Below are 12,307 nucleotides of genomic sequence, written 5' to 3'. Positions count from 1 at the left end.
AATTTTCTTGCTTACATTTTATGCTAAATTTTTATTTTTCCTAAATTTTGTGGGTGTTTTTTTTTTAATTTTTATTTATATAAACCAAACACTAAATGTGTCTCTAAAAGCAAAGCTTCTGGAAATTTAAAAATGCAAATTTTGTGTGATTATTTGCTTAAACTGTAATTTTGAACAACTATGTGAAATTTAGAAGCAAACAAGAAAGATAAAAAATCATTTGAAGACCTCATGCGCATTTTAAGATTTTTGTTATGCATTTGTTTGATATCTTTTCTATTTTGATTTTTTTTTTTTTTTAATAAAAAATGTTACAACTGAAATGAATGTTTTCTTCAGTAATATTTGAGCGATCTCTTTATAATCTGAAAAATGCTTGTATTGAAGTTTGTCATTTAAAAATATGACGTCATAAAAATGTCTTTTAAAATGTAAATAAATAATTAATAATTTGTCATTTAAAATAATTTTTGGATGAAATATTCAACTTTTTCTTTTATAGGTATCTTTGTGGGCAAAACAAAGGGAACAACGCCTTAACGATCATTTACGATCACTGCGAGATATTCTTGATCTGTTAGAAGAGCTATTAAAATGGTTGATTGGTGCTGAAGCAACGCTAACAGCTCTTGAAGCTGAACCCTTACCTGATGAAATACCTGTGCTGGAACAATTAATTGTTGATCATCAGGTACTTAATATTTTGATGTTAAGCTGTTAAAGCATAATTCATGATTTTAGAGAGGTAAAGCATGATAACCATTTGTATTAAAAATGTAAACTCTGAACCATATTTTTTAACAAACGTGACTAAATATAAATAATGCAGAAGCAAGGTAAAGAGATATTAGTATTTCAGTCAAAATTAAAAAAAAAATTGTTCATTAGTGATTTAAACTGCATATATTTAGGTTATGCAGAAAATAAGTTTCAATGGATTATCAAAACAAGAAGAATATTATTGCCAAGAAGTCAAGAAATTATTGCTAATCAAACTAATTGCGAATTATTGCAAACCAGATGCTGATTGTTTCTTTAAATCATCTATCGACCATCTTTAAAGTATTGGCCATCAAGGGAAAATTTCCGATTTTGAGAAAATAAGAATCTCTTAATGTGAATCCAGACTGTAAGAGGGGATAATCAAATTGCTTCTATTCAGAGTAATACGAATTTTTGCTGAAGTGGTTGTAGCTAGATAAGTGTCCCCAATGGCCAAAACATTTTCTAGTTAAACATTTGTCTAGAATTGATGAACTCATTGGGCATTTAGCCGTCACTGAGAATATTGCCAGGGAATACCAAAAGGTGTCGATTAAATTTAACTTATGAAAAAGAACATGTTCTGTCTTAATTTTGAAGAAAACATACTGGAGGATGAATCTGATTCTTCTCTTAGAAAACATATACTTCATTTTCACCTTTCTTGCTATTTTATCCAGTATTATTATTATACCTTATCTGCCATTATATTCATAGACAGTTTAAATTCAGAGAGTTGTAAGTAACAACCAAGTCTTACTCCTGGTGATAATATTGATGAATATTAAAAAATAATCAAAAATTTAATGTTAGTAATAATTTCTGAAATCAAACATTTTTTTCAAAAATGTAATCAAATTTTGAAAATATAGATCAGTAGGAAGGTTTAAAATAACACGTTGTCAAGTCAAAACTACGAATCTACTTTTTTGGAGCTTTTTTTTTGGCCCAAAGGCACTTTTTAAACCTTTTTTGATATTTATTTATCCTAAAGGGATATATATATATTCTGTTTTAATGAGCTTAAGGAAACTGTAGTGTAAAAGTCATAATTCAAATTTTTCCAACATTTAACAATTTTTGAAAATCTTTAAATATATATATATATATATTTTTTTTTTTTTGAAAAAATAGCGCATTAGTGATTTTGGTATGGTGCTAGTATATATATGAAGTCATAATGTGTGGAAAAAGTATTTTTGATAAGGTTAATAGTAAAACTTTGACTTAAATAATATGTGGACGTGATATATTTTGAGTTTTTATACTGATGTGTTGTATTCCTATCCTCTTCTAAAAAGTTCCATATCATCCTTCTCTATAAACTTCAATAGTTTGTCAGTGAAATTTAATTGGTTTAAAGTTCTCAAGTTTGCATGTCACATCACTATAAATGGCTGTATCACTTTTCAGATTGTTGCCACCAAATAATATTGCTCTGTATTATATTTAAAGAAATTAAATAATGAAGAATTGCCTCACAACTTCAGTATCAAAACTGCCTGATTTTTTAACCCAAAAAATAATTTAATTTTCGTCTTTAAAAATCTGTGGAACGTATGTCTTTTTCATCTTCAAAAATTTATGGAATCTATATATGATTTTTAATTTGATCCCTGCGGAACAGATTGTGTGTGTATTCCCAGACATCAGTGATTACAGAGCATTAAACATGCATCTGTGATAATTAGTATACTTGGAAACTAAATAAATTGGCTTTAGAAAAAATAATAACAATTTACCTCTTTCTAGGAATTTATGGATGACATGACAAAACGCCAACCTGACGTTGAACGTGTCACCAAAGCATTCCAAACTAAACGGCAGCCAGTGCAACAACAAGGTCATCCTGGCAAGGAGAAAAGTCGGGAAAGACATGAATCGGCCCAAGATCGCAAATCTGGTAGAGGAACACCATCTTTACCCAAAACACCAGTGTATGTATTTCATATAAATCAATTTTTAAATTGTAAAATTTCTTTTATTCTGTTAACAAAAGTGGCAAAAATAGAAGCTTAGCATAACATTTTAATTCTTATAATGATTAATATTTTTTGGGTGGGGTGCATAGAAATTTTAAAAATGAGCTTTTCAAAAGGATAATTTTAACCTGATTATAATAATACTCAAAAAAGAAAATTTTCAAATATATAAAACTGCAAAGTATAAAATAATTTATTCAGAAAATTATTTCAAGCTGTGGTCTTTCCATGTTAAATGCTGTACTGTCATCTGTTGTGCTGAAAACTTGAGGAAACAGAATTCAGTCTTTGTGAAGAGTAAAATTTTTTGAAAAATTGGAAAACTTTTAGTTGGTACTTAAGCTGTGAAAATCAAGATAATACAGCATTATATCTTTTTAGGCTTGCTTTTGATTTTATTATGAGTTCATAATGCAAGCTAGGAAACAAAAAGAAGCTATTTACAAATATTTCCTGAGAAAAATCCATTATCCATAATTTAAACTAATATTTGTCTATTCATGTTGTAGCACATGTTGCTTTCTCACCTAAACACTAAAGTACCAGATTATAATTATGAAGAATAACTTAAATGCATTGTAGCTGCTTAATGTAAATTCAGAAAATGTATTTTCACATCCAAAACAGGCAATATATACCATATATTGTATCGTAAATTCCATTTTATTTTTTCAATAATTATTAAGCTTACTTCCTTGCAGAAAAATATAGCTGTGCTATCATTATAATAAATATTTCGCTTTATTTAAAATAACCTGCTGATATATTTGAAGTATGCAATTTATTTCTTTGAATGATTTTTAAAATTTTATTTAATATTATCATATAATTATCATTTGATGTGTTCAGATGAGGAGAAAGAAGTATTATCTTTTTCATATATTTTTAATATATGGTGTGTATGTGTGAATGACTGAGATGAATTCTTTTTTGTAAAAAGTGGTTGAAATATAAAATTCTATTTTTTTTTTTCAGCCGTCAAACCATTGAACCTGAAATAAAGAATCCAAGAGCTAGAGAGCTTGTAGACAGATGGAGAAATGTGTGGCTGTTAGCTATGGAACGACAACGTCGGTTGCAAGATAAACTCAACTACCTCAAAGAAGTATGCATTTATCAAAAGTATTTTAATATCATCTTTTGTTACATAGAAAGACTGCTACCAGTAAAATATTATAGTATTGAAACACACTCTTGAAATAGCCAATTCTTACACTTTTATTTATTGAACCTTTGGATAGATATCAAGATCTTGTATTATGTTGATTATTAATTGATATGTTAACTGCATCAATGACTGTAAATGCCATGTTTCCTCATAACTGCTTTTAGAAATGGCAACATAGTGAAACATTTTAAATTAACTTTTTCAAACAATACTTGTCCTCTGTACCTACCACTTGTAAAGTTGAGACCATTCAAAGCCAGAGAATATTTAGAAGTGCTTGTAAAATTTTGTTCTTTACTTGTATCTACATGTGAATGTATAGAATTTTCTAAGCTTTTAAGAATTTTGATTTTCTCATTATTGCTTCTTAGAATATTTTTTCTCCCCTGAATCTAATTCATTCATTAAAAAAATTTGTCAAAGTTTCACTTTTGTGCTATCATTTTGGCAAAGAAATTAGAGTTCTTTATTATGCAGAAAAATATATTTTACACATTAATGCCTTTTTATAGTCATTAAAATTAGTTAGTTTTCATGTATTAATTTTTGGATGTTGGTTCAAGAATGCAAAATCAAAGAATATTATTTGAAGAAATGAAATTAGCTCATCTGTCAAAGATTTGATTTTCAAGTAAGATAAGCTAAACTGCTTTATTCAGCAATCATTCAGGCAAGCTCAGCTGAACTTTATAATGCATGCTAGACAAATTCATGAGCACCATACTTTAAAATTTGTACATTTTAAAATTCTTTTGAAATAAGAGTAAAGTATTTATTGTCAAAAGTAACTAACTGAGAATATGTGTATCATTAGTTTTTTAGTGTTTAAATATATAATAAGTTTGTTTAATGCAACAAGAGAAAATTTTATTTTCATTAATTCTGTGAGTCATGTTTTTAATGATATATTCAGCAGTCCTAAAATACAGGTATTTTGTCATGTTGTCAAATTTTGCTGCTTCATTAATTGTAACAGTTGCATAACTTTGTGAAAAATATACATAGTAGCTATGTGTGAAAAATGTATACAAGAAATAAGTAGAATATTTAGGTTTATTAGCAAGTAAAGGTGCACTAAAAATACAAATCTTTTAGAGGATTAAATAAAAATTAAGTATTAATAAGCCTTTATGTTTGAATTTTATTCAGCTGTATCATTTCTTTTGTTTTTTTAAATTATTATAAATCAATAAGACAGAAGTATATTTCTGTAACATGTCTAGGTAAGTGAGTTGAATGTATACTTATTATCTAAACTGCATTTATTTTTTCATTTAATTTTTTTAACGCATGTTTGATTTTGATTCCTTTTAGCTCGAAAGAATCAAGAACTTTGACTTCGACGAATGGCGCAAAAAGGTAAATTTTTTTACAAGACTACAAATGCTGTAGATTGTTATTGCACGTTGTTTATAATTTATAATTCAGTTTATAATTTCATTCATAATTTTTAATTTAATTTATAATTCAGTTTATAATTTATAAAATTACATGGCAAATTCTGTGTTACAGTTCTTAGCCTGGATGAACAACAAAAAATCTCGTGTTATGGATCTATTCCGAAAAATTGATAAAGATAATGATGGCAGAGTTACTTATGAAGAATTCATTGATGGTATTTTAAAATCCAGTAAGTGGTAAAGAAATTTTTTTAATCAAATTTGTGTATGTATATATATATAAGGGAGGGAAAGAGAGCTAGAACAAATAATTTACAGGAATTAAGTATAAGAATCATTTGTTAACAAAAAGAGAATTAAATCCTTAAATATCTAAGTTATTACATTAATAATAACTAATATAAGTTTTATTGTAGAATCTTTTAGCAACTTAATTTATTGTCATTGTTACAATATGCAAAGGTAGATACTTGAAATTAAAAATGATTATTGCTGAAATATCATAGCAAATGTTAGAAATAAAGAAAATTTAGCATTTTGATTGGAGTTAGTGTGACATGTGTGTGCTTATAAAACTGTGTGTTATGTCTTTATCTAGTATTTAGCTTAGTATTTCAAACTACTACTGTGAACAAACAGAAATTTGAGTACATTTCTCTTTTTATAAGTGTTTATTTATTTATTATTTTAAAGCTTAGGAACTTGATTACGATTAATTCAAGAAAATAGTATTTTAAAATTCATATGTATATTGCTTGAAAAAGAAGAAATTAACTAAATAAGAAATTAATTCGTTTATTCAAATAATAATAATAAATGTGGTTTTTTACAAATGCATTTTCAATGTGGTAAACAATGACTGTAAATGAAAATAATATTCGTAACAAATTTTTTATTTATGAGGAATGAGTTTTGTTTGTTCTTCACGATTTAAATAGTTTTTTTATTTTAGTTAAAACAAATTTATAGCATTTTTCATATTTTATATTATTATATGAAAATCTACATTTCTTTATGTATCTTCGTATTATCAGAGTTCCCAACCAGCCGTTTGGAAATGGAACGGGTAGCTGAAATCTTTGATCGCAATGGTGACGGTTTTATTGATCACAAAGAATACATCGACACACTCCGACCAGATAGAGAGGTTTTTATTCTTCTTTTGTTACTTAATATATGAATTGTATTTAATGTAATATGTTTATATGTATGTAAAATGTTAAGTAACGAACTCAAGTAAGAACTCAAATAACAAAAACTAGAAAATTTTCAATTCATTATGCATACTGTGAAACTTTTATAATAGTTCCAATAAGTTTAAAAGTAAGGTTAAAATGCAAGATAGAACATATGAAGTTTCTTAAAATATGCTGTACTAAGTACAAATCAAAATTTTAAAAGCATAAATCTTTTTAATGAGGAAAAATTAGGAAAAAAAAAAAAAAAAAAGTGTCACAAAGTAAAAGGTTTCAATATCTGGTAAAAAAAGTCATTTGGAATATATTGCCTATGTGTATAGTTGTGAGAAAAACAAGAACAAATCACTAAGTTAATAATATTCAATTATTATAACCTCAAATGTATAACCTCATTGTATAATTTAAATAACTGAAATACATATAAGAAGGATCAGAGAATTAAAATAAGCTATTTTAAATGCATATTAGATGATTGATTTTAATTTGTTGACAGTAAAAACTTGTTGATTATTATCTGGTGTGAAGATAATTATATTTTGCACTTGACATTAATATTATGTACACATTTTTAAACTAATAAATTTATAGTTGATTATTTCTTTGTATCTTAAACCAGTAAGTAAACAAAAACATATATAAATATTAAGTGATATCAGTCATGAATATTTCAAATACAAAACATTCTTAAGGAAAAAAATTGTAGTTATTATCAATATCTTATGCTCTAATTAAGAAATTTTAATAAATGTGAAATTATGTTTAATTAATCTGTAAATTATGAGATACCTTCCGTATCATATATTTTAACCAAAGATAAAAAGACTTTTACCTGATTGTGTTATATTTATCATTCGCTAATTTATTCATTTAAATAATTAATGTTTTAAAAAGCAGTATATTTAAAAAATCATGCAGCAGGTTAATTTTAAACTATTGGCTCAGCATTACATTGACGTGAATATATTTTAGTACTATAATTTACATTCCATTAATAATTTTTCTGGAAAGTAATTCGATCCTGAAGAATCTTCAATGCTAATAAGATTCCTTAGATGAAACTGTTGCTTACTTCTCCCTTAATATTAAAATTGGTAAATGTTAAACATATGCATGTAGCATTTAGTTCAGCTATTTACGAATAGCAAGAAATAAATAAAAAGTTAATCATTATTTCCAAACTCTGGCAATTATTTTTGGTACATTGATTACTTGTTCGTTGATTTAATATAAGAAATTATTTCTCTGCAGTAATTTTTTTATAATTTACAGAAGGGTCCAATAACAGAAGCTGAAAAAATTCAAGATGAAGTTCAGCGGCAGGTTGCCCAGTGTACTTGTGTTCACAGATTCAAAGTTTACCAAGTTGGGGAAGGAAAATATAGGGTATATTACTTTTCTGTTTTATAATTATGTACACAGTTGAAATTCTTTTAATTTTTAGTACACCAAGGATGCAGAAATTATTTTTAATTATTTCAGTAGGTTTAACTTTTAGCTTCGAGTAAAAATATTTCAACGTATTACTTTGTTTTATAGTAGTTATAGTCTATATTATAAAGTCACTCCACTTATAGTGCTAAATTTCCAGTGATAATTGAATATGTACCATTTTAATGTTTAAATTTTATTGCACATAGTATTAGGCCTGAAACAGTATTATTAATAGGAACCACAGAAACAGTCTGGAAAACTGGCGTAATGAACTTGGTATAATACTAAGAAAATGTGAAAATATACATGAGATAGAGAATTTATGCAACTAAAATTGACTTTACTAAATTTAATTGTCAAAGACAGTAGACTACTGTATAGGTTTTACTTAAAATATGATAAGCTACATCATATGCACAAAATAATTACATATTTGGAAAACTTACAAAAATGGAAAATATTTGTAATTATTGGTGAGTTATTTAAACTCTTCAGTAGTGAAGTAGTTTTTTCTTTTTTGGAAGACACCAATATAAAATTTAATTGAGAACTATTAATCAAAATTAATTATTAGCAAAAAAAGATTGGTGTAGATTTTGGATAAAATTATAGCAATTTCAAAAATGATCAGACATAGGTCCCTCCTGGAGGGGGAAAAAAATTCTTATACTTTATTTAAATGAAATACTTCATTAAAATTTGATATGAGATAGGAGGCTTATAATTATGATGATGTAATATATTATATCTATGCTAATTATTCTGCTGATTTGTAATGTGTTGTACATGTATATGAATGTTAAAAATCATGTAATAGAACATAAATGAGTATTCTACATGTTCAAGTGCTAGACAGGTAGGTGCTATGCAGCTGCATTAATTTTTTTAATGGATTGGAAATTCATTTCAATGGATTGGAAAGCAAAAAATTATGCATATGGTAGCGTCATTTCAAGATAAGATTCCTTTATTACCAAAGCATAAAATGCTAGGCACAAATACGTTTGTGTGTGACTAATATTTTTTAAGATTCTGTTCTAAATCTTCCATTTAATTTAATTAAAAATTTTCATATTTTGTCCAAAATTAGAAGTATAATATACAGTACAAAGTCCGAAATCCAGACGTCCATTATCCGGAATGATCTAAAATCCGGACCTCAAAACCACCAACGTTTTTCCGGTAGGCTTTTACTGTATGCGCATTTGATTCCCCCCCTCTGCCCATAATAAATCTGGAGAGCCTGATTCTTAATTTCACTTTGACACTAACTAAAATTACCTTGTTATTGAAGAAACAATGATTTTAGCATACATTTGTACGATCAGTAATTTGGCACCGTTGCTACATATCTGCTTTTTGGCACACATTCCAAACCGAAGCATTCTACATAGATACATCGTTGATTTGATACCAACCTGGTGAATCATTGTTTATTATAGTTTCCACATGTTTATCAAAACATGACAATTTGAGTAATGACTCATGTAGCGATGCCTAAATTTTTTTTTTTTTTTTTTTTTTGTGTGTGTGTGTGTGTTAGTAATTGAATAATAAAAAAGTACTTTTATGTTGACATTATGCTTCGTGATGATTACAGATTTAAGTTAAATGCACTAAAAAATATTGTGGAAGAAAGATTTAACAAAAATTTCTTTCCATATGCTAAAAATAGATTTTGTTGATGATATTCCTATACCCAAAGATTGCATTTAGGGCTATTTGAATTAAGAATAAACGATTTGTTATTCGCATAAGCCCGGATGGCCGCACCAAATCGCAGAATTTAGGACCCACAAAGACTGCATCAGGCGATAAGATATCTAGCGCCGGCCCTCAATAAGGTTTAAGTATATGTGGGAATTTATAGAAATAGACATAAGTATAATAAATAACTAATACAATTCAGGCTTATTGTCTCAGTGCACCACAGAAGCAAGATAAAATTTAACGGAACAACTTGTCATTAGTTGCCAAGCTCATAATGCATAGCCAAATATGTATAGTAAAGGATAGCTAAATTTGATGATGATAGCCACTAATTTTAAAGGTTTTTGGATATCGCAAAACAAAGTTGAAATTTTCCAATTAACGGATTTAGTAAAGAAATGTGGAGAAGCAGTAATAAATGAAGATGATATAAAAGAAGTTTTTCATTGTGATGACAATGCTTTTCAATCATCAATCAATTAATGAATGGCAAAATCTGTACTACGGTTCTGAATCCAGAAATTACCGCTACCATTAGTGAAGAAAGTGACAGAGAAGTTACTGAAAACAAGAAAATTTCGATTGAGAAGTTAGAATTTCCGGAACATAGTTACTTCAACATTGTAACTAAACAAGAGTTTATGTCTGTCTACAGAACTAAAGAGAAAGTATTAGCACAAAATACGAAGCAACTTAAACAACTTACATTGAAAGAAATGTTAATAAAGTAAACAAATAAATATTAAGCCCCTTTTTTTATACCCTTTAGATCATAAATACTTCATTATTTCATAAATCACAATTTCATATTTTAATATTATAATTTCTACATGCCATCTTACTAGATTTCAACTGATTATCTAATATCTGGAAAAATTCCAAATTGAAGTACTGATGTGTCCGTATTTCAGACTTTGTACTGTATATATATATATATATATATTTATATATGATAAGTCTTTTCATTGTAGGCTTAATATTGACAGTAATGCATTATTTTTTCAGTTTGGAGAGTCTCAGAAATTACGTTTAGTCAGAATATTACGTAGCACAGTGATGGTACGAGTTGGAGGAGGATGGGTTGCGTTAGATGAATTCCTCGTGAAAAATGATCCTTGTAGAGGTACAACTTCCTTTAATATACACATTAAAAATATTTTATACATCAGAAACAACTGTAATTCATGTTGTTTAAAGTTTTGTGTGAATGTAATTTTAAGCTACTTATTAGCATTTATATGATATGGCTGTTTGATGCAGTGCTGTTGTAATTAATTAAAACACAAGTTTTTAGTTTGCTTATAACAAATACTGTATGCTCTTAAATTTGCATCACTTTTTTTAGTTTGTTAGTTTATGATTTGTTTTTGCATGATGCATGTTTTTAGTTGCTTGCATTTCCTTTGTTCTGTTACATAGCTAAGGGACGAACAAATCTAGAACTGCGAGAGCAATTCATACTAGCAGAAGGTGTGAGTCAGTCTCTCCAACCATTTAAACCCAAAGCCAGTCCAAATTCTTCACAATCCTCACAAAGTGGAGGTTCATCATTTAATCGCTCTGGAATGTCATTACCTGCCACAGGTCCCATAACAAAGGTTTGTTTCTTAACCCTATAATTCTTTGATAAATGTTTCACTTGTTCAGTGTTAAGTTTCAATTAAATTATATCACCTTAATATACATACCTATTTCAGTATATCTTTACAGTGTTACGCATCATACAATGACAGATCATTAAAGTTTGGCAATAAGTACTTTTGTCATTTAAACATAGGATTAAATGTTACATTTTTCCTGAAGAAAATATATTGTTTTGGGAATGTCTTTTCTAAAATTTTTGCACATATTTAATTTTTTAGCATGAATCGAGCATTTTAATTTTTATGTTCAATGATTCTTAGATATGTTGTCTGGATTTTTTTCCTTTCATATCCTGTCTTTTCTTTCACTGCTGTCTAACATGCTTAAATCTGATTAACACACTGCAAAGTATGCCATTCAGATTTTTGTGATCACATGCCACTTCTAATTTAAATAACTCTTTTTAGAATAATAAGATGGTTTAATTATGATATTTATCAAAACACTTGGTTGATGTTATAATTTAAAAAATAAAAACTGAAAATATATTTGCAGGAAATATGATATTTTATTACTTGTATTTAAATCTTAGAATTTGCTAAATTAAAGTTAAAATTTAAGGGTTAAGTAATTTAAGGGAACAAGTATGATTACCTAATGCAAACTTATTTATTTGTTCTTTTTTGAATTTGGGATTTGTGTTCTATAATTTGAAATTTAAGTGCTTTTTTAGTTTGGCAATATATGTCAAACAATGATAAAGAATGTTATAAAATCCCTAGAATTAAAACCAAAGGGAAGGTCATTAAAGATAAAGCAGTGAATTTTAATGATAGGCGAAGAAACAGCCTGAAAGTTAAACTTGTGGAGAATCAAGCAATTTTATAACTGATAAAAGGATAAACTGCACTGCAATTTATTCATACAAATGCAAGAGAATTGATTTAGATGATCTAATATAAATTAGCAATACCATAATACATTATACTTTGTAGAATATTCTTCTCTAGAAATACTAACAGTGTCTTAAGAACATATTTGATTTATCAAATATAAAAATTTTTTGAAGCA

At 27.3% G+C, this 12,307-nt stretch overlaps 1 protein-coding gene across 6 annotated transcripts in view; it reads left to right on the top strand.

Annotated features, from left to right (window-relative positions):
- The window catches only part of shot (dystonin-like protein short stop), a 696,871-nt gene that overhangs the window by 677,751 nt on the left and 6,813 nt on the right, over positions 1-12,307 (top strand). For 5 of the 6 annotated variants that reach the window (XM_085812140.1, XM_085812144.1, XM_085812142.1 and 2 more), the window contains 9 exons: positions 503-691; positions 2,515-2,699; positions 3,720-3,849; positions 5,227-5,271; positions 5,425-5,542; positions 6,347-6,459; positions 7,781-7,894; positions 10,658-10,775; positions 11,072-11,250. In XM_085812140.1, coding sequence (XP_085668266.1) covers positions 503-691; positions 2,515-2,699; positions 3,720-3,849; positions 5,227-5,271; positions 5,425-5,542; positions 6,347-6,459; positions 7,781-7,894; positions 10,658-10,775; positions 11,072-11,250 — 1,191 coding nt within the window. The remainder of the gene's footprint in view (positions 1-502; positions 692-2,514; positions 2,700-3,719; positions 3,850-5,226; positions 5,272-5,424; positions 5,543-6,346; positions 6,460-7,780; positions 7,895-10,657; positions 10,776-11,071; positions 11,251-12,307) is intronic. The other variant, XM_085812141.1, reaches the window with a different exon arrangement.

Source organism: Stegodyphus dumicola, chromosome 2 (assembly GCF_044657685.1).
Source record: "Stegodyphus dumicola isolate Sdum_Otavi_A_Nest chromosome 2, ASM4465768v1".
In the NCBI taxonomy this organism is placed as follows: Eukaryota; Metazoa; Arthropoda; class Arachnida; order Araneae; family Eresidae; genus Stegodyphus; species Stegodyphus dumicola.
Note: the sequence above shows the minus strand (reverse complement) of the source record. Positions and strands in the feature narration are given on the sequence as shown.